At 43.1% G+C, this 24749-nt stretch overlaps 1 protein-coding gene across 4 annotated transcripts; it reads right to left on the bottom strand.

Annotated features, from left to right (window-relative positions):
* Window positions 1–588: 588 nt before the first annotated feature.
* si:ch211-161c3.6 (high mobility group AT-hook 2b) lies at window positions 589–24314 on the bottom strand. 4 transcript variants are annotated; one of them, XM_064298229.1, is made up of 6 exons: window positions 24266–24314; window positions 20155–20408; window positions 19427–19510; window positions 19014–19064; window positions 14294–14326; window positions 589–7417 (listed from the first exon to the last, which is right to left on the bottom strand). In XM_064298229.1, exons 2-6 carry the CDS (start codon window positions 20257–20259, stop codon window positions 7352–7354), a joined length of 339 nt encoding a protein of 112 aa, XP_064154299.1. In that variant the 5' UTR covers window positions 20260–20408; window positions 24266–24314; the 3' UTR covers window positions 589–7351. The 4 variants fall into 4 exon arrangements, with proteins under 4 accessions (XP_064154299.1, XP_064154298.1, XP_064154297.1 ...); XM_064298228.1 differs by lacking the exon at window positions 24266–24314 and adding an exon at window positions 23830–24259 and having other exon boundaries at window positions 20155–20411; XM_064298227.1 differs by lacking the exon at window positions 24266–24314 and adding an exon at window positions 23830–24259.
* Between the last annotated feature and the right edge of the window lie 435 nt (window positions 24315–24749).

Raw genomic sequence — 24749 nt, 5'->3', positions numbered from 1 at the left:
AGTGCAATAAAAGTTTAAAGCAACAGCTTAATAGGAATAAGTCTGAAAGGCCTATAATTTGAGTCCAAGAGTGTTCTTCCATTTGAGTGGAAGAACACTGTGCACACACTGTGCTCCATAATTGGTTCAAGTGGTAAATCCACACATTCATATTTCACCTTAAAGCTTGGAATCTCTCACTCCAAAATGTGCATATTTGTAGTGAGATAGAGTGAACATTGAATCTGTCCACAACTGCCTGCATGTGCGAGTGTATGCATGTTGTAGCAAACTGTGGTAGGCATGTGTGTGTGCGTGTGTGTATGTGTGATTGCACCTTTTTATGAGTACACTTGTCGTTGTGAGGCAGAGGGTGGCATATGCTCGTGTGGTGTGTTAATTGTGTGTGAGTGTGTGAGAGAGAGAGAAAGAGAGAGAAAGAGGAGGTCAGCCCTGCTGCATTTACTTTCTGAAATGTTAATTTTGTGGACTGAATAAAATGAGAGCTCTCTGGGCTGTGTACAGTAGTCATTATTGTGGACGGTCTACATTTTCTATTGATGTGCAAAGTACAATATCTGAGATATAAAAAATGAAAACAAATAAACATTTTGCAATAAGTAATATTTTTAATGTGGACAGAAAAATAGCCATTCATATAGAGAAACAAGACATTTTCTTTAAGTGTTAAAGAGACAAAATGGAACAAATCAAATAAAAAGGGTTAAATGTCATGAGTTCAAGTAAAGATACACTAAGGAACAAAATCATAGAAAGTAATATATTTTTACCATACAGAGCTGTCATACTAAAAAGGCTTAGAATTCATGAATTGTAACACAAGTCATAAAAACAAATAACAATATTTCTTATAAAAAAAATCTTCATTATAAAACAAGGCATTGCAGCCAGTCAGGAACGCGCACATAAAATCATCTCCCAAAATATATATCTCAATTCTTGTGCTGCTCCTGCTGGCTCACAGGCCACCACTGGCAGTATAAATAGATGAGTATCCTGACATTGCTGAGGTATTAAGAGAAGAAGTATGCGGTCGTGGCTTCGATCTACAGAGGTGCACTGCCCTGCCTTCCTAGTGCTTGTCTTCCTGAGGGGATGTTTGCTGTACTGCCCTCCACAGGCAGGATGGCAACACAACATCCACCCACTGGTTGAGAACATTTTACACTGATGCCAGACATAAATTTAAGAATGGATAGACAGGATGTGTACTCACTGAGAGCCAACACGTGGATGCAGACCAATCTTGGCCATATCGAGTAGGTCCAAATTCATGACAGAAAAATAAACATTAAAAAATCACATTTAAATTGACTTGCAATGCTCTTGAATTTGGTTCAAAGATGCCAGGCAGCTATTCTATGCATAGTCATGACCTTCCTACCAGGATGCCAATAGCTGCACAACCCCTCACTATACAGGAAAGCATGGCCACTGAAGGGCTAGATCCTGACTGATCAAGACTCTCCAGTGGCCACTCACTTATCAGTGGAGGATGAGTCATCATGGCTGTTCGATGCTTGGTCAGTGCATTGAGAGAATTATAATCTGCAAATGACTGTGAGGGGATGTACAATCATATGAATTCTGAAGCATTTATGCATAAGGCCTCTCCCTATTACTTTGCAATTTCCCCTGGTTAACAGTATGGAATGAGAGGTAAGGCACCTTTTCCCATGTTCTTTGTTGCATGAATAGCTAGCTGGCACACAAAAGCATCAGAAAGGAAGATTATTTCTGTGGGATGGGTACACCCAGCACTTGAGAAGAGCAGTGTGGAGGACAGCACTAGGGGAGCAGAGGGGGTTCAGTGCACCCCTGTTTTAGAGGTAGTCCACAGGATCTACAGCGGTCGTAAGCATGGTCTGGTGACGATGAGGAAGGACTCTGCCCTACACTGCACTGCATCTGCCCTTTCTGAAAGCAGTGGCGAAGGCACCTTTAAAAACCCAGGGAAAACATTTTCTGGGACATTCCATGATGATCAATGTGAGAGTCTGCGTGCAAGGCTTGCTGTGAATTGGCAGGACAAACTTTTTCCAAATGCCAAACGCTTTCTTCGGGTTCACATTTTGAATGTTCACTTACTTTTCCCATAAACTGATCATTGATTTAAAGATCAAATTAAAATGTATTTAATAATGGTGAACTGCTGGCAGTTTTTAGGAAGTAATTATAGATGCCTTTGAATGATACCACTGCCTGTATTTGCCCAGGGAAAATCCTAGAGCAATCTATGGAAAATAATCAGGGAGCATGAGTGATGAGTTCACGCAAAGTTAAACAGAGGGCACACAAGGGCACAGTCCTTAAAGGTTTCATATCTACACGTATTACACTCACTGCATGTTGACTGCAATGCCAGAGGACCTACAATGGGACTCTCTCTCTTCTCTCTTTCGCTTTCAGCCTGGCCCAGCCTCAAACATAGCGCTTACATCAATGCCACAATTGGTATGTATGCATTTACCTGAAGATGCCCAAAATTTGAGAATTACAAGATGAAAAGAAAATGAATAACTAAAGTAGTGGCAAACATGCCGGAACTCTCATGGTGCTGACACAATTGAAACAGTAGTACATGTAACTGAGTCCACTTCCAACAGGGAGAACTATTTTTCTGAGACAGATATAATGAAACCCATAATACATGATGAGAATGAGTACTGTTCAAGCTTTGGCAAGTAAATCAAGTCTTAATTCAAGGTTTCTCTTTGATCATCTGAGAAAGTGTATCTTAATCTAGCAATCACTCATTTGATTGGAAAGCTGTGCAGTAGTTTTTCTGTGACAGAAAAATACAGTATTTGCTTTCAAAGTCAGGAAGCACAGTTCAGTAGCCCAACCAGTCTATAGTAGCTGAATTATCACATGTTTATCTCATGGATACATGCCCTGAAGCCCAGCATGATTTTACTGACCTCATCTCATGGCAAACTTTGAGGACTTTGAATCACATGCAAAGCTTTTTCAAGTTATATGATAGATTAGCACCGAGTTTTTCAGTAAGACATAAAAAACACACTTAAGGGCATTATAACTAATAGGATGATTTTTCTCTCTTAACAAAATGAAAGCACACCAAAACAGGAACAAAACAACTGTCATCATTAAAGAGGCGTGAAAATGTCCTCCTGAGGGATAAGAGTTAAAACCCTGTACTTACAGCAAATGTCCAACAGAGGCCACTGTCTGCCCACCATAAAAGAAGTGGGCTGAAAACATCAAATCAAAGCAATTAAAAGACTGACAAACCCTTTAATTTCTCTGCAATGAAACAGAGATGAAAACCAAGGCAAATAAAAATCCCCTTAAAATAATAATAACAAAAAGTCTCCAAGGGTCTTAAAAACCTTTACATGAAGAGGGACATTTGAAAAGCACATGGTTTCTTGATAACCTTGAACACACACATGCACACACACACCACATACAAACAGAGAGAGAGAGAGAGAGAGAGAGAGAAGAGCTATCCAGATGGTGGCAGATATGGAGTAAAGCTCTATTGAGTGCTAGTAAGTGACCATAATTCTCACCTCCAAATGTGAGACTACAAAACTGTAAAGCTGATTAAAATGAACAGTTTCAATCACAATTTTTTAACAAGGGAACCTGCTGAGCACAGTGTCCTCTGGTGGTACACTGTTGGAAAATGAATTCTCATAAACCAGCCTGAAGGACACAGGGACACTGCACAAGCCCTTCAAGAGCAGTTGACTGGAACCCCAGATGAGGGTATCCAGTACACAGTTAGAGATGTTTATGTGAACTACAGAAACTGAAAGTCTGTACCAAAACTGACCAGATCTGTAAAGCAGTACGTTTGTCCCTGAGGCGCCTAGTGATCCTTGAGCATGTCTGAGTGAGTTATAGCAGCCAATGGTATCTTTATACACACTGACCTTCACAACTACAGTACGAACCATAAAAGAGAGTCACATCAGCACCTGAAAATGAATGTCAGTCAGAAAAGACTACTCCGTGAAAGAAAAAAAAATAGGGAAAAAGAATGAAAGAGAAGCTAACTAATATAGCATCTTTTCTGCACACTACTGGAATACTCAAGTACTTGTTCAGTTTATGAATACTTAAGGCAATATGCCGTCAAATCAAATGAACATTTTTTGGTAAGCATTATAAAAGTTTTTTTAATATATTGTTTTTGAATTGATAAATGTAGATTTTTTTGGCTGTGAAATTAAAGAAATGCATTTCTAACCATTCCATTCCATTCACAGCAACTTTATCTTGGAATGGAACTTTTTTCAATGAACACCTGAAGGAGGACACGTGCCATTCAAATTAGCATGGTAGCCAGAGGGAAAATAAAAAACCCCAAAGTATTCTCTATACTATTCCTCCAAAAGTCAATTGCATGAATGACTATTACATGCAAGCCTTTATAACATAAATGGCATCATGGGTACTGAGCTGTCCCCTGTCTCCACACAACCCAGCCCAAAACCATCACAGGTAACTTAGAAGCCTCTTTAAGTTAAAGATAAAACTAGATTATTTAATTTATGCCATCTTATTTTACATTGGCATCTGACAATTTAATCTAAGGTATATCTCTGCATTTCAAATCTCATTTACTTATAAAATGCAGCACGACCTATCACACAAATATAAAATTCATATTTTGAAGGGAGGTAAGCAAAGGAAAGACAATTTTGTGGAGTGGAACTCAAAAGAGTGGACATTTAAGAGAATACAAGGAACCGGTACGGAGAAAGCGGGGACCAGATGCTCCCACAAAAGGCAGATAATAAAAACAGATTAGAACTGGAAAGCTATTTGAAAAATGAATATCGATTTCTACAGGTGGGAAGGCCGGAAAACAGAGAGGCCCATCTATGCTAAAAGACCCTGATACAAGCACTTACATATACAACTGACAACCCCCCTCTTCACTTCTCAAAACCTTCCCATAAACCCTCACAACATGGAGCTCCAGGACCGCACAGACAAAACCCTCCTAAATGACAGAACATCACTCTGAACAGGAGTCTGAATAGGGGGCAGGGTTTCACCATGGTGCCCGTATTCTCCAAAACCACCTGACACCAACCATCCAACTTAAGCTTGGCCAGGAACCCAGCCACTCCAGCCATAGCTTTCAGATTTCACCAGCCAAACAGCTCAAAAAAAAATAATGTCTTTAAAATGGCCCTAGAAATGACCAGAAGTCAAGTCAAAACCAAAATAATTTGACCTGGATTTCATTTTGTAAAATGCACACCCTCTAATTGCAGAGGTGGATCTTACAAGAGTCTTACATGAGTCTAAGCATATGTTGATTTTGGCCTTATTTTCCCAATTGCTTTACTAAAACATGCAGACTGCCATTGGGACTAGACTCTCTTAAGAGAGCCTAAACACCTGCACATTGTCCTTGACAACTGATCTTTCCCCATCCTCATTCACTCATTTGTGTCATGTCACACTCATTGCCTTTAGAATACAACAAAGTCGGTGCTGTCCCTGTCACCCATGTAGTCATGGCAACAGCAACTTCTGGCTCTAATTGCCCTAGATAGGGCTAGTTTGACTCATGTTCCACAAGGACATTGATATAATGGCATCGTAATTGCAGACATATTAACAGTCATATACTTTGCACTGGCAAACTGTCACATTAACAGCACTTAACACATATCCGCAGCATCAATGCCTTGGTAAGTAAAAGCATGACCACGAAATTATTTATAATACAAGATACAATAATTTTTTAAAAGCAGAATCTCTACTAGAGTCACAAATGCTGAATTTAGATAGGAGAAGATGGAACAGCCGTACATGTGAGTCTGAATGGAGTGCACTGTGACTGCTCTGGGGGTCTTGTCCGGGATGGCAGGTAAATGTGTAGAGAACCATGTCCTATTCTGAGTAGTAGCTGTGTGTGTCTGTGCGTTTGTGTGTTTGGGGATGTATCAGTGCGCTCCTCTCCGATCCTTGCTGTGGCTGAGGTAGAATGGGAGGTCAGGGGGGGCCAGGACCTCATGGTACCCCTGTACTGAGGTTTTTGTGTGATCTGTTACATCAAGACTTGCAAACAATATTTGAAAATAATACACACATATCACAAAACGTATACTGTGACTGAATACAATGAGATATGATCCTGAATGATTATTATAGTAAAGCAAAATATTTATGCAAAAATACCTGAAATTTGAATGAGTACAAACGAGTACCTGAACGAGGTGAGAGGTCATGTAAAAAGTGAACTGGTAAACATATGCACAGAAGAACAGAAGAATGCTGGCAGTGATTGTGTTATCTGTCTGAATTTGGTAATAAAACATATTCTCCTATTCAATTCCCAACTGGGGGGAATATAATTTCAAGTGCAGGTTCCCTGTGATTGAGGTCAAGGGGGTCGTGACCCCTGTTTAAGTCATGTGGTATGAGATGATGTGAGTGAGCTCTGAGGACAGAGAACACCCATGCCAAATTCCTGATGAGAGGAGCCATCCGCTCCCCCACCAGCCCACCCAATATGGAGCACCCGCCAATGTGATCTCATCAAAGAGGGACATGGCTCTAGGAACAGCGTACCAGACACACCCTGTCTATTCACACACGCAAATGAGCACACACACTCAAGCACACCAGGATGCATACATGCACACACACACACACACACACACACACACACGAAGGAAGATCCTGTTCCAATTGCCTCAGTTAACATTGTGAAAGTGGACTCAAGGTTTGTGGATAATTGTTGGCATATTGGGCCGGATGCCAAAAGACTGTTCTTTCTCTCTGCCAGAGCTGGGATGGCATCAGCTAGTGGGGAGCATGAGGCTTAAGAGCACACTGGTCATTTATAGAAACAGATACAGAAGTGCCAACATGTTGGGCCCCTGAAACCTCAACCCAGCCCTTGCTGAAATGCAATACGGGCAAAACAGGGTCGAGACAAAGCAAGATTCTCATTCCTATGATTCAGTGCGGCAGCTGCCCTGCAAACATAGTAAGTAAACAGTACATTTGATAGTTTTTTGATTATACAAAAATACCTTTTGCTTCTACAGTATACACTGAAACAAATGAGAAACACAGTTTTAAACAGTAAAAGGTATGGGGATTAAGGGAGTAGAAAAGGACAGTGGCTGACGGTCGTCAGCCATTTTGACTGCCCCACAGCGGTAGCAGGCAGAGGCCTACCTTGGCAGTGGCAGCTTTTTTTTTGATATAATCTTTTGTTTTGCATGTAAAAATAAGCCAAAAAAGGAGAGAAACTATTATTTTCCTGTTTTGCAATCTTCATGGCTCACTGGGTGCAGGGCTTCCCTCCTGCCTGCTGCCACCCAGCCAGTGAGGTAGGTGTGGGCCGTGGAGCCTACTCTCCTTCTTCAGGGGGCGGAGCCTGAGAGGGACCCTCCATCGCCTCCTCCGCTTCACCCTGCTGGAGGGAGAAACAGTTAGTTCTCTGTCTTCCAGCGTCTGTCTACCACTCTCTGTTTCACTCTCATTCTTCTTACACAGTAATATTGTCAAATAGACTAAGATAATGACATCATGCACAATAATGCAAAGTGAAGACTTATGAAACAATTTCATCTTGCAATTGCGAATACAAATAAACCCACACTACTCGGATCCTGTAGGATGGAAGAGGAGTGTTTAGAATGGGACAGTGTGAAGGACAGAAGAACAGCGTACAGAAGGGTGTGAGGGGAACAGTCAGGAGTGTGGTGCTCCAGCAGGCTTACAGACGGATGTTTCCGCCAGCTGTGGAACAGGGTGCCCTTTCAGTCACCCCCCAACCCCTCCAAATTGCTTCTTCCTGCTCCCCGCCTCCCTGCCCTCTTGTCTCCCCTATTACCTCATGTGTTAGTGATGCGCCCCCCCCTGTCCCCCCTCTCCTATCAGCTCAGCCATGAGCCCTTAGATTTATTTCTGCCACTTGTGTTCTTATTCATTCCAGTCCTCCACCACCCCCCCGGAGCAATACATCCACATTTACAAAGGACTCCTCCAGCAGGAAGTGTTCCAGATTAACTGTATCCTCAGCACTGAGGTTCACAGATAAATGTACAGGACACAGACAAAATATAGCACGGCACGTACTAATTCTTAGTAACTGTTGACTTGTGCTATCTTTTAGTTGGAACAAGTTGTAGCACATACTAATCCCTTATTAATTACTGAGTTGTTCTTTGAACGGTAAGAGGAATCCTGCTCTTGAGTGTATCCAGAATTGGTTTACCATTCACTTACACTGCATGAGCGCATTCACAGACTCACACCATCTCAACACAAACACACACATTCATGTGTTCATCCTATGGACCTGCTGGCAGCACTAAAATGTACAGTGCTGAAAAGCCACTAAAGTTCAGTTGCACTGGGCTTGGCCTGGATCCAGGTCTCACCCACATTGTTGTCCCCCCTCCATCCGCTCCACACTTTTGACACCGGAGCACATATGTGTGGCGGTGTATATGTCCACAGAGGCTGCCCACAGTTCCCACACTGCCTGCCAGCTCCACAGAGAGGCAGAGAGAAGGAGGGAGAGAGAGAGAGAGAGAGAGAGAGAGAGAGAGAGCACGCAAGAGAGAGAGAGCATGTGAGAGACTGAGAAAGAGAAAAGAGAGATACAGAAAAAAGGAACCGAGAAAGAGAAATAGAGCACACAGTATCCCCTCCTTTTACATAAACTCTCCACCAGTGGCTCACAGATACTCAGATCTGATCTGGACTGAAATGGCAACATTCGTTTGTGAATAAAAATGAAAACTGAGTGTGGTGTGGAACTTCCCCCTGAGACATTTCATCACTGTCATTGATTGACTGTAATTAGCCTGAGGGTCAAGCTTCCTCACTTATTTGTAGACTTAAGGGGAAGCGGAAGCAGGTGGACTTGGCTGTGAATGTGAGGGAGTGGTGTGCATGTGTGTGTGCAGGACCAGTAGCTAGTTGTGAATTTGAGGACATTTGTGTGTACGGGGGGTGGGGTGGGGGGGGTTGTGAGTTGTGAATGTGTGGGGGGCTTGTGTGTACAGGAGGGCAGATGGGGTTGGCTAGCTGCAGGGGAAGTAACAGATCTGACCGCAGGAAGTCTGGGAGAATACAAATGCACCACAAAACCATTACCCCCCCAAGTCCCCACCCCCTAAGGCTTTGGAAGAACAGGGGTGGCCTTGGACTTCCAAATCCTTTCAGATAAGAGGCAGGGTATTTCTCCCCATCCACTAACTCCTCTGCCTTGACAGCCTGCACCTGCCTCCTCTTTATATGTGTGTGTGCGTGTGTGTGTGTGTGTGTGTGTGTGTGTGCGTGTGTGTGTGTGTGTGTGTGTCTATGTGTGTGTGGGTGTGCGTGCGTGTGCATGCATGCATGCATTCCATCTGGCAGTCTGTGTGCTCGTTGAGGTCTTCCACCAAATTGGGACACTGAATGTAACTACAATTTCCTATGATGTATGACTATGATTCAGTTAGCTTGGTTATCTCTTTTGCTCTTCATGCGTTCAGCTTCATAGCCAGGCTCAGTATTTTCATGATCATTTCTGAGAGTTAACATGCATTACAATAAATAAAAACAAGTGGCCTCACTGGCACATGGCACTTAAGTGACTGCCACTTGACCCATCATTAAAGTGCAGGTAGCCATTTATGCAGTTGAGTATACACTGAAGAAATTCAGGTTAAGTACTGTGCTTGAGGGTTAAACAGCAGTGCTCTACCTGGGTATCAATTCTGCAACCTATGGATTAAGAGTCCCATTCACAGACCATTATATTACGCTGCCAAATAAGGACATCTATGGGAAGTTGTTCGATTCTATTATTTCATTCTACAGACTTACACTATTAATCCCATCCTGCCTTTAAAATCTATTCAACACGTTTGCTTGAAAACACTGCTTTTAATCTTACTTTCCTGTGACGAGATTCAATAAAAGCCTATTTTAAATAGGCTAGTTTGATAGCTTCAAAGTTCAGAAAGACATAAAAAGGGTATTTAAATGAGCAAGCTCTATTAAAAATGACTATGCCAGACCATCATAGACAGGGATAAGACATACTGTAGAAGCAGGGGAACACCCAGGGAATTTCCCATGAAAGAAAACTTTTGGCCAAATCAAGTACAAAAGTATTCTTTTACTAAGTACATGTCCCTGACTTGCGTGACAAAAAATTCTTAGTGTTTTACCTAAGCAACTGAGGTAAAGTACCTTGCTCTGCAAAAAGCATGAAATTAAAATTCTCAGGACCAACTGCCAGTGTCAAAGTAACAGCACCACAGGCAGACCTATATTTTAACAAAAACCCACTCCTTCATTTTTGACTACTGAAATGTCCTATTTACATGTCTTAGCAACTATGCAGTATTACACAGTGTACAGACAATACAAGTCTATGCCTCCTTACACTGGTTACCACATTGTTAGCGTGGCTAACTTTTGTGCTCGTTAGAAATAACAGATTTGTATTTTGTATTAAACTATTTTCTATAACTTTAACTCACTTTATGGTGCAACTTATATGCATATATGTTTTTGTTCTTGGAAAAGAGCAATCAGCACCTTCATATTTAAAGTATTTTATGAATAATTATTGTATTACTAGCAGTAATATTACTGAACAGACAAAGATAGACCTATAGACAGGTTACTACATCAGAACCAAGACACAGTAACAACACTTAACCACACTTACATAATTGCATGACTGCGTTAGTTGCTGTGCTTACAAATAGTACTGGTTGCCAGGACGATAGTCGTGTAAATGGTTGGTAATACCATGAATTGGGGAAACGGAGGGCGAGCGAGGCAGACATCACTGCTGACGGCATTTGTGGTCAAGACCATTGGGGTTAAGCATCAGGAATACACAGGAAGTGATGTCAATACAGCTCAGAGTCAGATGCTGTACCTTCCTGGAAGCGCAATGCAAATAGCTATGGCAACGGTACCACATCACAAAAGCACCAGCTGAGAGCAGACTGTCAGTGGACACTTGATTGCATTGTATAAAATTATCCTGTTAAAGCTAGTATCCTAAATTCAAGTAGACACAAGTGACCCCTGCTCATAATTTAGAATTGCAGAACCTTTTTTTGGTTGTTGAAGATATTCAGATAATAGTCCTGGACCATGTAGGTTGCTCAAACATTTGATGTGTACATTTAGTGACTAGATACATTCTAGTTTGTTCTGTTTGTACCGGGATGACATATAGTTCCTTTGGATTGAGACATAAGGCTCAGTCAGTCAGTACACTGGTTCCAACAAGGAGGATGTGTAAAGTACCAATATTTAGGCAGGATATCTGAAAACAGCACTTGCAGCACTGGGGAGTATGGAGCTGATATCCATAAGGAAGGATATTCATGTTCTTTCTCTTATAGGCAAAAATGACGTACAGTAATTACTTTAAGCCTAATTGTCTGAAAGTGGATCTGTGGCAGCAGTATAGTACAGTGGTTTCGCACCCTGATTGATTGTAGGCAGGATTAAGGTTTGGCTTCTAGGAACCACACAGCTGTTATATATAATAAAAATGATTAAACTCCAGGGGTATAAAGGTATAATATATTAATTGTAATTTGTGTGACCTTCAGTGGATAAGGGCTTATGCAAATGATAACAAATATGTCTGCTTTACTCTATTGCTGAATCCCTTGAATAAAGTATTTTACCTCAATTCCCAAAGTTAAAATAAAATAGATATGTATATTTCCAAATGTGTGCAGTGCATTACAGATTGTTCAAACAAGCCTGCAGTGACATGGATGAATACTATATAATTATGAGTTGGCATGCCAGACCTACCCCAGAACTGAGGGGATTCCCTCCCCACCTTTCAAGGAAATTCATGTACGTGTGAAACTGAGAAGAGAGAAGAGGACGGTTGAATCTGGTTTCGTCAATCCTTACTCATCCTCCCCTTTCTCTGTTACCACCCTACTCTCACCTGCGGCTCAAACTCCAACGAAAGTGAGAGACGTGGTCAGCCTGACAGTTGAAGATGTTCTTTTTGGTTTCTTTTGGTTTCAGTGGAAGAAGGCTTGGCAGCAAAGGAAGGGAAAAAAAAACTAGCACACTAGAAGCTTCATATTTCTTCAACGAAGTAACAGCCATGGTAACTAGATTGCTTCTTTGATTGTCTCCCTTACAACAGACATTCAGACCAGAGCTAGGCTTTAACAAATGAGATCAAGTTGCTCTTTTGGTAAACCATTTTCTTTGTTCTTTGGTGAACAGGTAGACGGAGGCAAATATGATGGCCTGTAGACAACAGAAACACACTTCTTTTGTTTCTCCAGTAAGACCAAAAAAAGGTTGAGTATTCACTGCCACATAACAGGACATAGGGCATTGCTATTTCAACTATGATTAAGGCACTCTTCAATAAACACACCTCTGCATAAAATAATAATATATTAAACTGTAAGCAATCAAGGCAATATTCAATAAGGGCAAGCTGTGTGCATATAATTAATATAAATATGTGCATTTTAAGGTTATCAAAGCACTATCACTGTCATCAATGAAACTGCCAGAATTTATTATAGAACTAAAGTATGTGGCAAACACTATTAGTGTTCTACACATTCAGCTCACTTACTGAAGATAAATACCACAGCAATGTCTCTGGTGGGAAACAAATTAAGTTCTTCATTACTACTCTGTTCCTTTTCATTAGTCTCTGGTTCCAGGGAAGTATTTGATATGTATTTCCAAGTTAGAATGGAATGACTGAACTGACATGCAGTTTTGTTTTTTCACCAGAAGAGGGAACTCTGTCAAAGCACAATATGTTCTGCTCTGCTGGGGAGACCACAGTAAACAGGAACAGACAGGAACCGACAGCAAACAAGGCAGTGTGGTATCGTCTGGAATGGTCTACTTTTCTATCAGTGAGACAACTTATTTCTCTATGACACGAAACGAAAGGGTTAAAATGACTAACAGAACTTACGGTTGAAACGTACATTTCTCACAAATGCAACAAAGCCACCCAACTTCTGAGTAAGTAGACATTAATAACGGTCTCAGACTGTTGTTCACAGACGCCAGTACGGACGATTTGTGCAATTACTGGTAAAATAAAATGGTTGGGGGTTTTGAGTAAAAACAAGACAAGGTTAAAGTTTACTGTTACTGTTGTAGATTCTGCCATCACATTTTCTGCCTAGGAAACGCAGACAGCAAATCGTCACAAGCAAATTCCTCTCTGTTTTAAACCTAACGCCTATATAGATCACCACCCATTAACTTGTTTTGGCATGATTCCTTTTCTTCTTATTGGTTCACTCTTTGCTGGCAACAACATTTCTATGGAAGCTGTAGCTTCAGGCATCAGAACAACACCACACTTTATCTCCCACAACCTCGCCAGCAAACACCTAAACAACAGGAGCCACACTGTAAAATAGCAATGTATTTCTAGGCCAGGCCACACCTAGAGGTGAACTCAAACCTCGGCTGTTCATCTCCACCACCATGGGCACAGTGTCCTGGACCTCATACAGAACAGAGGAGAGCAAACCTTTGTATAATTAATGAGGGAGGGCTGTCTCGCTGTAGAAGACCAGATTGGTCAAAGGCCATTGCTGGATTTACACTAAGTGCAGGAACCTAGGCATTGATTGTTCATTTGTTTGTCTGCTGTTATTGCTACTTGTGTATTTAATGTAATGTATGTTTTACAATGAACAGACCAGAATCCCTGATTTAACCTCATCTCTTCTTCGTGTGGTTTGTACAACTTTTACCACTTTTCAAGTAGCCTAAGCCGCTCCTCCATTGTGACTGCTCTTCTTGAATCTCCACATACGCAGCTAAGAGATGTTACAGTACCTGCCTCACTAGCAAAGCACTTGTGTCTGATGAACAAGATCCTTGCAGATGCAATGCCTGAGGTGGAAAGTCCAGCGGTCAGAAATTAAAAGTCCTGCCTTGTGTTTGTCCATCCAACTGATTTCACAAATTAGTTCTACCTTCTGGTTGAAGAATTATACTAATTAGCACATCCAGATGATTGGAACAAAATACTGGGGGGATTTGTAATTGTTGGACCTGGATTTTCCACCTCTGTGCAATGCATTGTCTTCACCAAACAATTTACAACTGGGCCAAAGGCCTTGAGTACGACGCCGGTAACACTGGGTTCTGCCAGAAACCAGCTCTCGTCTGTACCCCCACAGCCCTAACAGTGGTGTTTCTAAGGAGACAGAAGGGGACTGAATGTTCCACACAGAGGACTGGAGCTCTGAGCAGCACTGTGCTTCACAGCTGAGCTGAACTCAAGCAGGCAAGGATACTTTCTTACCTGCCCTCCTTTTTCTTCAACCACTTTCTGCGGCTGCAAAAAAAAAGAAAAAAAAAGAATCACGACAATGCTTCTTGCAGGGTTCCATAACATGTTAATAACGCCAGGATATGCAAGTTCCATCTCCTGGGATATATGTGCTAATGCTATACCGATTAACAGATAATCTTTTCTATGGCTGTTTACATGGTTTTTCTTAATGTTAAATATACACACATACAGTAAGCTCAATAACATTTTGGACAAAGAAGTATTTTTTCTTGATTTGGCTCGGAACTCCACATTTTTAGATTTAAAATCAAACAATTGACATGTGGCCTTTTTCCAGAACTCTGTATGGTCTTTTAAGTACTTCTTAGTAAACTATAACCTGACCTTCCTGTTTTTGCAGCTAACTAGTGGTTTGCATCTTGCAGTGTAGCCTTTGTAGTTGTGTTCTTCAAGTCTTTTAAGACAGTAGTCACTGACACATCCACGTCTGCCTCCTGAAGAGTTTTCTGATCTGTCGGACAGGTGTTTCGGGGTTTTCCTTCATTATGGTTACAATTATTTGGTCATCAACTGTAGAGGTCTTCCTTGGCTTACCAGGCCCTTTAAAATTCCCAAGTACACAAATTCCCTCTTTCTTTTTAATTATGTTCCAAACAGTTGATTTTGGTAGGCCTATGGTTTGGCCTATATCTTTGACTGTTTTTCTTATTTCTCGGCCTCCTTGATGTGTACTGGCATAACTCTGGTCCTTACTTTTACAAATACCAATAACAGACCCCAAAGGCAATCTAAAGCCTCAAATCAACACTGGATACTGAATGCTCTCTTATACCTGCACTAAGGAAGCAACTAAACACACCTGACTAATCAGAAACACTCGTCAAGCCATTCGTCCCAAGGTTTTGAAGCTCATGGAATATTATACCTACACACCTTATACCTTAAACACACCTCTACAACATATTTCTCTACTTCAAGGATGTAAAGGTCACATAAAACCAAAATGGTTCCATTAAACCAAATAAAACAGGAACAACAGGAGCAAAAATCAGCATGTATGTTGGGCCATGGCTTTAAAATCCTCTTCTAAGAAACTTCACCGTTATATTGTGTAGCAGGTTTGCGATACATCTTGAAAATGTGTGCCCAATTCAAGTGGTGTTTTCTGAATATCAGTTAGTTGCACACTTTTTGCACAAGCCAAAAGCAGTCAGGTGCCACCACTCTTGAAGCCACCTCTTTCTGCCAATCTTCCCAAGTGAAAAGCATCATGGGGTATCAGTCAATACACATTCTGGGTCTGACCCAGGGGTGCTTCCTGGCCTTGAGAAACTACAACTTGGACTGACTGCAACGGGCACCTGCAGTGCCCTTCAAAATTCTCCCAAGTCACACGAAACAAGACAATGAGGTCAACCTCTGCGATGCTTCTGAGATTCATGATCTAGACATGATCTTTTTAATCCTTCAGCAGGTCAGAGGTCCAGACTGTCCCAAAATCACTCGAGGGACGTCCCTCGGTTTATGCGCTCAGGGCGCTTGCAGACAGCAGGCCTGTTTACGAGACTGTAAACAACCACAGGCTCATCCCCCTCTGGCAAACAGCTGCTGCGCCATAGGGGCGGGCTTACTGCGGGGAGTGGGAGGGACAGGGGGAGGGGGAGGGGACACAGTTGACTGGCAATTGACTGCTGCTACAGAAGAAAGTGAGTCAGAGAGAGGCTGTCCATTCATAAAAGCAAGACAAGCCTCCGAAAACAGCACAGCAGCCAAGTGGCATGCAGCGACACTGTCCCCAGAGAGCAAGAGGAGATGAGGAATATAGTAAAAGAGCCATACTGCCACAGAGATTGGGAAATGCACTATCAGGACAGGCAGGATGAGCGAAGGAGAGGCATTAATTTAGTAGACTGGAATATAATCACCTTAAATTAGCTAAAGTAAGAGCTTTGTCTTTGTTCTAGATGTCTGTTTGTTGTATCTCTATTTGTAGAACTCTTGGCAAGTCATCTAACCAAAGGTTAGCTCTGCTTCTGATGTCTCTCCTTTACCATATAATTGACAAAGTGAAATGCAGAGTATTAATGGTTAATAAGTTCCTTAAATACCAGACTTAACTAAAATACCAGACTTCTGAATCCTCATTGTTGTCAGTGATGTCACTCACAGAAGTTAATAAATAACTGCCTTTCCACTGAAGAAAAACAGAAAAAGGACAAGGCCTAGTCGATAACTTTGTGAATATAAAGTGAGTAAAGGAGAGGGGCAAAGGTTACAAGCAGAGAGAAGAGAAGCAGGGGAGGGGGAGGGGAGGAAAGGAGAGTATGGGAGAAGAGGAGAGAGCGCAACAAGAGGGGAGTAGAAGGAAGAGGAAGGGGCAAGAGAGGAGAGAAAAAAATCAAAAGGAGAGAAGGTGTGAGAAGAGGTGAGAGCACAATTAGGGGTTAGGAGAGGAGAGCGCACAGAGAAGTAAGGAGAGGGCAGCAAGCAGAGAAGAGAAGAAGAGGGAGCAGAGGAGAGAGGAGAGAGCAGGAGGGGGGTGGGGTGGCCGTCGGAGTTGAATTCCATCTGGCAGACATTTCAGAGCAGAGAGGAACCGAAGCAGGGCTGTTGGCTGGGAGCCAATGGCACATTCAAGCAGGGAGAAGGGAGACGGCCCAACTCCAGTACATGAGCGCCACGCCGCGGTCCAGCCTGGGTGGCCATAGCCTAGCAGAGGCCAGCACATGCACCAGACTCTCCCAGGCAAGCCCGGGAGCTCACAGCCTCACACATTCACACAATGCACTGCCACTGCGCATTGGACAGGCTTTCTCTAAACGGAATATAGAAGGGCACTTTCAAATGATTCGTTTTTCTTTTTTTTTTAAATTTGCAATATTTAAAAAAAAATGTATAGAGTGTTAATATTTCATTTTCAAATGAACAAAAAAAAAACTATTAATTTCAACTGCCTATCACTTGTAGAAAGTAGTTACACTTGCTATTATGACAAATAAATAACGAGAAAATTCCGAAAAAAAAAAAAAAATGTTTGTTTAAAGCAAAAACATGCACCTTGTCCAAACAAACATTGACCTTTTTAGCACTATTCCAGTCTACAGTAGGCACAACCCCCACCTCTAGACACCCAATGGTTTTATGCTCCTGGCTCCTTGTCCCTCCCCCACTCTCTGGTCTGATTTGTGAATGCTGACTGCTTGCCCCCTCCTCCTTGCCCCTCTCTCTCTCTCTCTCTCTCTCTCTCTCTCTCCTTGCTTTCCCCCTCTTTCTCACTCTCTCCCGCCCAGCTATCCTCCTCCCTCTCTCCCCCCTCTCTGTCTTTCTATTGTGTGTGGTATCTTTGGAATGCGGGCCCCAGCAGACGCGCTTCCTCCTGTAATCAAACACATTTCCTCCTCCCCACTGCTCGGTGTGGCCAGCCCAGGCCATTACCCAGACACCCCTGCAGCACGCTGCAGCACATTCCCGCCTCCAGAGCCAGCAGAAGCCGCTTACAGCAGCACAGAAGCATGGGGGCAGGAGGAGGGAGGAATGGGACTCCATGGGTGCAGACCTCACACCACCAACTTTTCTAACCTCACTCCCATGGGTTGATAAATGCATATATATGTGCATCTCTTTAACAACTTTTTTTTTTTTTTTGCTTAATATCACATTGTCAATACTTTAATTTTGCCAAAATATATGTAACTTTTAACTATTTATGGTCCTGTTAGGACCCATCTAGTTGGCTAAGGTTCAGTATTGTACTTCATTGTTGTGATGCCTTCTCAAGGAATTTGCCCAAATACAAAATGAATGACTCAGATATGATTAGAAGGGGAGATTGTGGATCTGGGCATGATATAAGCTGATTTATGTTCATTTTTAAATGGGCACAGGGACTGTGAAAAATAGAGAGGTATGAACACTGCAAGAGAAATCCATGACATAAAGAAACAAAGCATGTATTAGGATGTGTGTACATGTATTCACTTGTGCATGCATGTTTGGCTGGGGGGGCAAAACAAAAACACAGATCAAGGTGAAAAATTTAGATTTTTGGCCCAGGGACATCAAGCTGGACACTGCCAGCAAAGGATTGTGGGAGGAAATTGCCTTTGTGGGCGCTAATAACTTCCTGATGTCCCTCCAACCATACTGACCCACCTCCCTCACTGGGCTGTGAGTGATGTCCCACAACCTGCGCTGGACAAATTCAAAGCACATGGCGAGGGGAGGGGGAAGGGGGAAGTGGGGAGAGGAAAAAGTGCTGACCCCCTTCACTTGAGTCTATGGGGTGGTCAGAGTAAGAGCTCTCTCATGTGAACCTGTCAGCGTGCTGACGACCCCCCCGTCTCCCCAACCCACACAAGAACAACGGAATCCGTCCCCTTTCCCACACTGCCCCTGCTGCGTCTGTGGCCTGCCTGTCTGCCCACAGCACGCTGCACCAGAGGAGCTCAAGGTGGCTGAGGTAGGCCCTCGCTGCCCTCTCTCTCCCAGGGTGGCCAGACTACCTGCTTCCTGTTCTCTGCTCTCTGGGTGAATCAGGCACCTCTGGCCAAGGTGTGTGTACGTGTGTGAGTGTGGGTGTGTGTGTGTACGTGTGTGTGTGTGCACATGCATGTGTCTGCATGTGTGTGTGCGTGTGCATGCGTGTGTGCATGTGTGTATGTGTGCATGTGTGTGTGTGCGCAAGTGTGTGTGTGCGTGCGCGTGGATGCATGCTCGCTCATCTACTCACCCACTTTCTTGGTCTTCCCCGGGGCCTCTTCTCCCCAACCGGCTCTGCTTTCTGAAAGAGTGAGAGAGAGAATGAGAGGGAGATAGTGAGTGTGTGCGAAAGAGAGAGTGATTGAGTGAGAGAGACAATGAAAGGGAGAACATGAAAGAGCATGAGTGAATGTGTAAGAGAGGGAGAGTGAGTGAACAGTGAGCTCAATGCGTCTGTGTTCTCCCTTGTAAGGCCCACGTGCTTCCTCTAGCCCCATGCATTCACGGAGTATTTGAAACAATCAAAATGAATAAGTGTACATACTGAGTGAACGCTTTACTTTGTGAGCAGGAGACAGAACCGCACATATAACAGGAGCCTGCTAAGGACAGTAAGAGCAGAAGCTCTGTGTGACTGCAGTGGCGCGGTGTGGTTGCTCTCACCTTGGTTACGGCGCGAGGGCCCTTATTCTTGCTCCCCCGGGGCCGTCCCCTGGGTCTCTTTGGGGTCGGGGGGCCAGTGGGCTCCTTGGAAGAAGCATGATCAAAATCAGACCTTTTCATTTCAATGCTACAATTGTACAGAGGGTACTTTTTAATGATACAGTTTCTACAACTGACAAAGAGAGAGAAATGAAGGGCATTTCTGCATGTGTATGAGCGTGCATTCAGCGATGCGTGAGTGTGTATGTGTGAAGAAGAGCTCCAGAGTTACATATAAAGACCATATCATTGAAATCAATAAAGAAGCCAACAAACAACATTTGATGTATGTATAGTCAGTCCCTGTTGCATGTTACATTACATTACAGGCATTTAGCAGACGCTCTTATCCAGAGCGACTTACACAACTTTTACATAGCATTTTACATTGTATCAATTTATACAGCTGGATATATACTGAAGCAATTCCAGTTAAGTACCTTGCTCAAGGGTACAACGGCAGTGTCCTTACCCGGGAATCGAACCTGCGACCTTTCGGTTACAAGCCCAGTCCCTTACCCACTGTGCTACACTCCGTCCGCAAATGTTACATTTATTGCTCAGCGTTGCTTGAACAACATTGCCCTATGGCCTGGTCTGATTTTCCAAGGCAATCGAAACAGTGACTCCACCAAGACTCATCTAACCATATCTGTCCGGTGAGGGCACGGGTGCGGTGAGGCTCTGACCTGCTGCGGCTTGCGAGGCCGCCCCCTCCCCCTTCTCGGGGTTTCGGCGGGGGGCTCAGCTTCGGCCGGTGGTGACGGCGCCTTCCCTGCCCCGTTGCTGCTCATCCCTGCGTCCTTCCACCAGCGTCACCCGACAGAGGGAGGGGGGTCCGTGTGCATGGGGCTGCAGCTCTCAGCCCAGGGAGGGAGGGTGGAGGTGCCCTGAGGCAGCGGCAGTGCACCAGTTTGGCCCGAGCAGTCGAACGTGTGGGCACCTGCTGAGACAGAGAGGTCCTTCAGTCAGGAACACCGCCCACTTCAAAAAGAGAGAGTCTGTAACAGTCAATAACATCAGTCAGTCACATCGCTTTCAAGTCTGTCAGTCAGTTAAGAACACCATCGCCTTCAAAATGAGGGAGTCAGTCAGTCACACCATCACCTCAGTGATGACTGTGTAGTACACGCAGTTGTTGCTTCAACAGAAAATACTGTGTAACCCATCTACCCAACGGCATTGTACCAAAACAACATGCTCGACTGTCAAGTCTATCACTCTAACCTCTACATCACATGGTGCCGTGTGTCTGGGTTTTCACAAACAATGAAGATTATTGGCGCAGCACAAAGACAAAAGTGTACTATTAATAATTTCAGCTCCTTCCGCCTGAACCTTGCCCATATCTCTCCTGGTGGACTACGTTGTGTGGTTTGGGTTTGACAGCAAGGACAGGGCCAGTTGGCACTGCTTTCACCAGGGGGATACCAAAGCAGAGGCCGAGCCAGCTTGGCAACGCTGTCTCCTGGGTTCCGGACATGGGAACATGCCACTGACTTGGAAGAGCAAAGGTTTGGCCGCCTCTGCCAACTCAACCACAGAAATAAAAACACACATACATGGGTGTGCTCTCTCTCTCACACACACACATTATCTCTCTCTCTTGCTCTTTGTCACACTGCCACACACATACACTTTTTTCTCTCCTGCTCACACCCCCCTACAACACACACACACACACACACTCTCTCTCTCTCTCACTGTCCATTGAACTTGTGAGTGCATTCCAATGGGCCATTTCCAAAGGGCCTGGGCCAAATATATTCCTCCAGCATTATGGACATAGTATTCCATGCATTTTTCTAGACTACCACCAAAGAAGCCCGCCTCCTCCTCTCCTCCCCTTTCCTCAGCACTGATCATGCCAACAGACCCAACAAACTGAGTCCTTCATGACAGCACGGACCACAGCAGTGGTGGCCAGCTTTAATGAGAGCCATTCCGAACGCCCACCATATAACTGAATTTACCACCCAGAAAAACAACAGGAACGGGAAGCTGCTTCCACTGACAGTGACAGAGGCTACAATCAATAACCCTGTGGCTGCAGAATTAAGACATTTCAGGAGACATTCCAATTACGCTGAAAGCAGTCAAAGAAAGCAAGTCCAAAATGCGGTAAACGGCAATCAAATCTTTGTATTATATTTTTGTCAAAAGGCAATAAAATAAATATAATAGTTTAATACAAACAGTAGAAATATGCTAACTACAAGTTGGAGGCAATAATTTGGTATTTACTTAAATACTGTGTATTACTACTGTGACGGCCTAGTGTTAAGACATTACATATTTAATTGATAGTAATGCAGTTATTATTGGCTGAAAATGAATTACAATTTGTTGGTTTTATAATAAACAGAAATTTGCAGACACAAAAATAATTTCCACGCTTATTTCACCTCAGCCTTGTCCTCAGCTCATGAAGCAGAGCTTTGGCAAAACCTACGAAACATGAGAGCACCCCCCTCTTACTAAAAGTAGCACAGACATTCTGAATTCAATATGCCAATATCATTTCAGATGAAACCCTACTTCTAATCCAGCTACCACCAGTTTACTACTCAAACGACACCAGAAGTGTGTGTGTGTGTGTGTGCACGTGTATATGCCTGCGTTTGTGCACTTTTTATTCCTTCAATCAAACGCTTCAATCAGACCGTCTTTGAACCAATGACAATCCAGACTAAGTGTTTTGGCCTAATTAATCAATAATCAAGACATGAAGTAGGGAGAAAACGAACCATTCAGTGCGCCACAAATGTTCAGCAGTTAAGCACCGTATGATCATTGCTGAATATTAGTATTTGGCTTGGGATCGAACGGAAAGCACAGGAATTTAAACCACAATGTACATCCAGGGACGGAGAACCCTCCACATCCAGAAACCGGGGTTTGTGAAATATTCGCCAGTATTTGATTTTCAAGAAGGTTAGACTACATAAAATCGTGACCTTTATCAGTGTTTGTATAGCCTACATAGCGCTTTGCTGGGTAACATAAAATAAAGTAGCTTAAACTTAAACCTCACGGGTTCTATGAAATCAATCAGAGTTTATTGCTAGGCTACCGGATACTTGCCAGTACCTCGATGGCCAAGATTTTTAAGAATCATAGAAAGCACACAGTCTTTTGGAGTCAAACATTTTAAAATAATAAAGTAGCCTATGCATGTGTGAATGCATGCTGTTGCGATTTGCTCTCTTGGCAGAAGTGTCTTTTACGCTGCCCGTGGCTGCAATTGCTCAGGTATTTCGCAACATTCATTTCGAGTGAATATCGTTTCGAAGAACTGTCGAGCTGTCAGAACTGTTCTGAGAATTTAAACGTGAAGATGCATTTTTGAATAGATATGCTTCGTTACGTACCAAGTAAGCAAACAGTTGTTCTCTGCATTTGCACTGGGAGCCACTAAATATGACCCGCGACACGGTCCAGAACGAATGTCTACAGTGTTTGTTTACATATATTCAGTAATTAAATGCTGCTCTACGGGCCACACCACTGACAGACATGTAAACTCCTGCAAAGCAGGAGGCTACGCGTATTACGATGTTTTTTTGGCAATGATATAGAACTCAATGTACTTTTTCCATATGGGCGGCAATTACAAGTAAAAAAACACATTCTGAACATTCTTTGTAAACTACCAAATGTGTAGCAGCCTTGGCTACATACAAACATCAGATCTCTTCGCGCAGCACGGACGGAGGAAGCACAAAATACGGGTGGCCAACAAAATACTAAATAATACGTGTAATCGTATGCGTCCCAGAAAAAATGAAAAACCGAAGTATTATTTGTCAATGATAAGTATTTTCTCAACACTAGACTGGTTCTGAAGCCCATCGTAATGAGAAAGCTTACCTGTTGTATGATTTTTCCAACGTGTCTTTGTTAGACTAATCTTTTCAACAATTTAATTTAATGGTGGATGGCAATGCAAGGCTAAATTATGGCTAAAGAGGCGCAAACAATTTGTATAAAATGTTAATTCATAAACTTAACACAATGCAATTCATAGGTTATTCTAAAGGACTCCTGATCGAGCCAGTTTTAGGCTACTTCGGCCAAAACTGGGATAACTTTAAATTAAAATGTTAAAACAGAAGAAACAAAACGGGCTTAGAAGTGGACATAAAAACACAGATTGTGAAAATTGTGAAATGGAAGGACAGGAGAAAAATCCTCAAGTCTTTAAGTAGTCTAGACTATGAGTTTTGGAGAGGGTGGAGGAACCCGCCTTCCACCACCCCTACCATAAAAACAACGAAAAAATAATACAATTTAAATACCTAGATTTATTTGCATTTTTAATTTGCCAACTCAAAAAATTCTGAGACAGAAGGTATTGCCCTTACCTTGCTTCCAAAATCTTCGTTGCCCTTTCTTCTTTAAATTAGATTAATGCATGTGCTCGCAATTAAGCATTTTACCACAACAATAGTCCACCTTTTATCTCGATTGATGTGCTGGCACTTATATTTTTGTTTGCTTGAGAATTTTTAAGGGGACAGAAGTTCAATCAGACAGCAAAACTTAGCCTACTTACAAAACTAATTAAATATCTCTGGCGCTTTCCCTCTCTCCACCTCCCTCCACAACTCTACTCTGCCTCGTCTCTCTCTCTCTCTCTCTCTCTCTCTCTCTCTCTCTCGCGCTCACTCTCTCTCTCTTTTCTTGGTGTGTGATCCGCTTTACACTACAGTCCTCCGTAGCCTCGTTGCATCAAGAAGCCCCCGACTGACACAAAGTAAAGGGCGTGCGCGCACTGCCAAACATATCAACACTACATACCTTCTCTATTATAGCATGCTGTATACAGACAGTACGGTGGTGTGTGAGTGTATGTGTGTGCGTGTTTGTGTCTTTTTTTGGGGGTGGGGGGGGGGGGGGGGGGTGTTGAGGACAACCCGTCACACCCCCTGCCTTAATACGGAGCCGCCTACTTTCATGGGGAACACCAAGTCAGCCCAATCTTGTGACCAGAGGGGCGGACTGTACGATGTTATCCTATGCATGCATATATGTTAGAAATGGTTATAGGATGTTGGTTATAGGGACGGGGACGTCATCGCTTCAAAACCACTTCCCTTCTTGTTTATTTGCACCTTGTTCGTTTTCTCTTTCGATTTTTCTTTTTGACTGGAACGCAACAGTGGATCCAGCCCTACAAACGCGAATGTCTGTGACTGACTGAGTGATTGAGTGATACATTTACACCATTGGTCGGCCGGATCACGTGTGTTAGATCCAGCCATATACTAGGTTTTGACCTGGT

The sequence above is a fragment of the Anguilla rostrata genome, chromosome 11, assembly GCF_018555375.3.
Source record: "Anguilla rostrata isolate EN2019 chromosome 11, ASM1855537v3, whole genome shotgun sequence".
NCBI lineage: Eukaryota > Metazoa > Chordata > Actinopteri > Anguilliformes > Anguillidae > Anguilla > Anguilla rostrata.
The sequence above is the reverse complement of the archived record's forward strand: the minus strand, read 5'-3'. Positions and strand labels throughout refer to the sequence as shown.

Coding starts and splice junctions, on each gene's coding strand:
- si:ch211-161c3.6 (XM_064298229.1), bottom strand. CDS start 20,259: ATGAGCAGCAACGGGGCAGGGAAGGCGCCGTCACCACCGGCCGAAGCT. Junction 19,511..20,154: donor GGCCTCGCAAGCCGCAGCAG/GTCAGAGCCTCA, acceptor GCTTCTTCCAAG/GAGCCCACTGGCCCCCCGAC. Junction 7,418..14,293: donor TTGAAGAAAAAGGAGGGCAG/GTAAGAAAGTAT, acceptor TTCTCCCTCCAG/CAGGGTGAAGCGGAGGAGGC.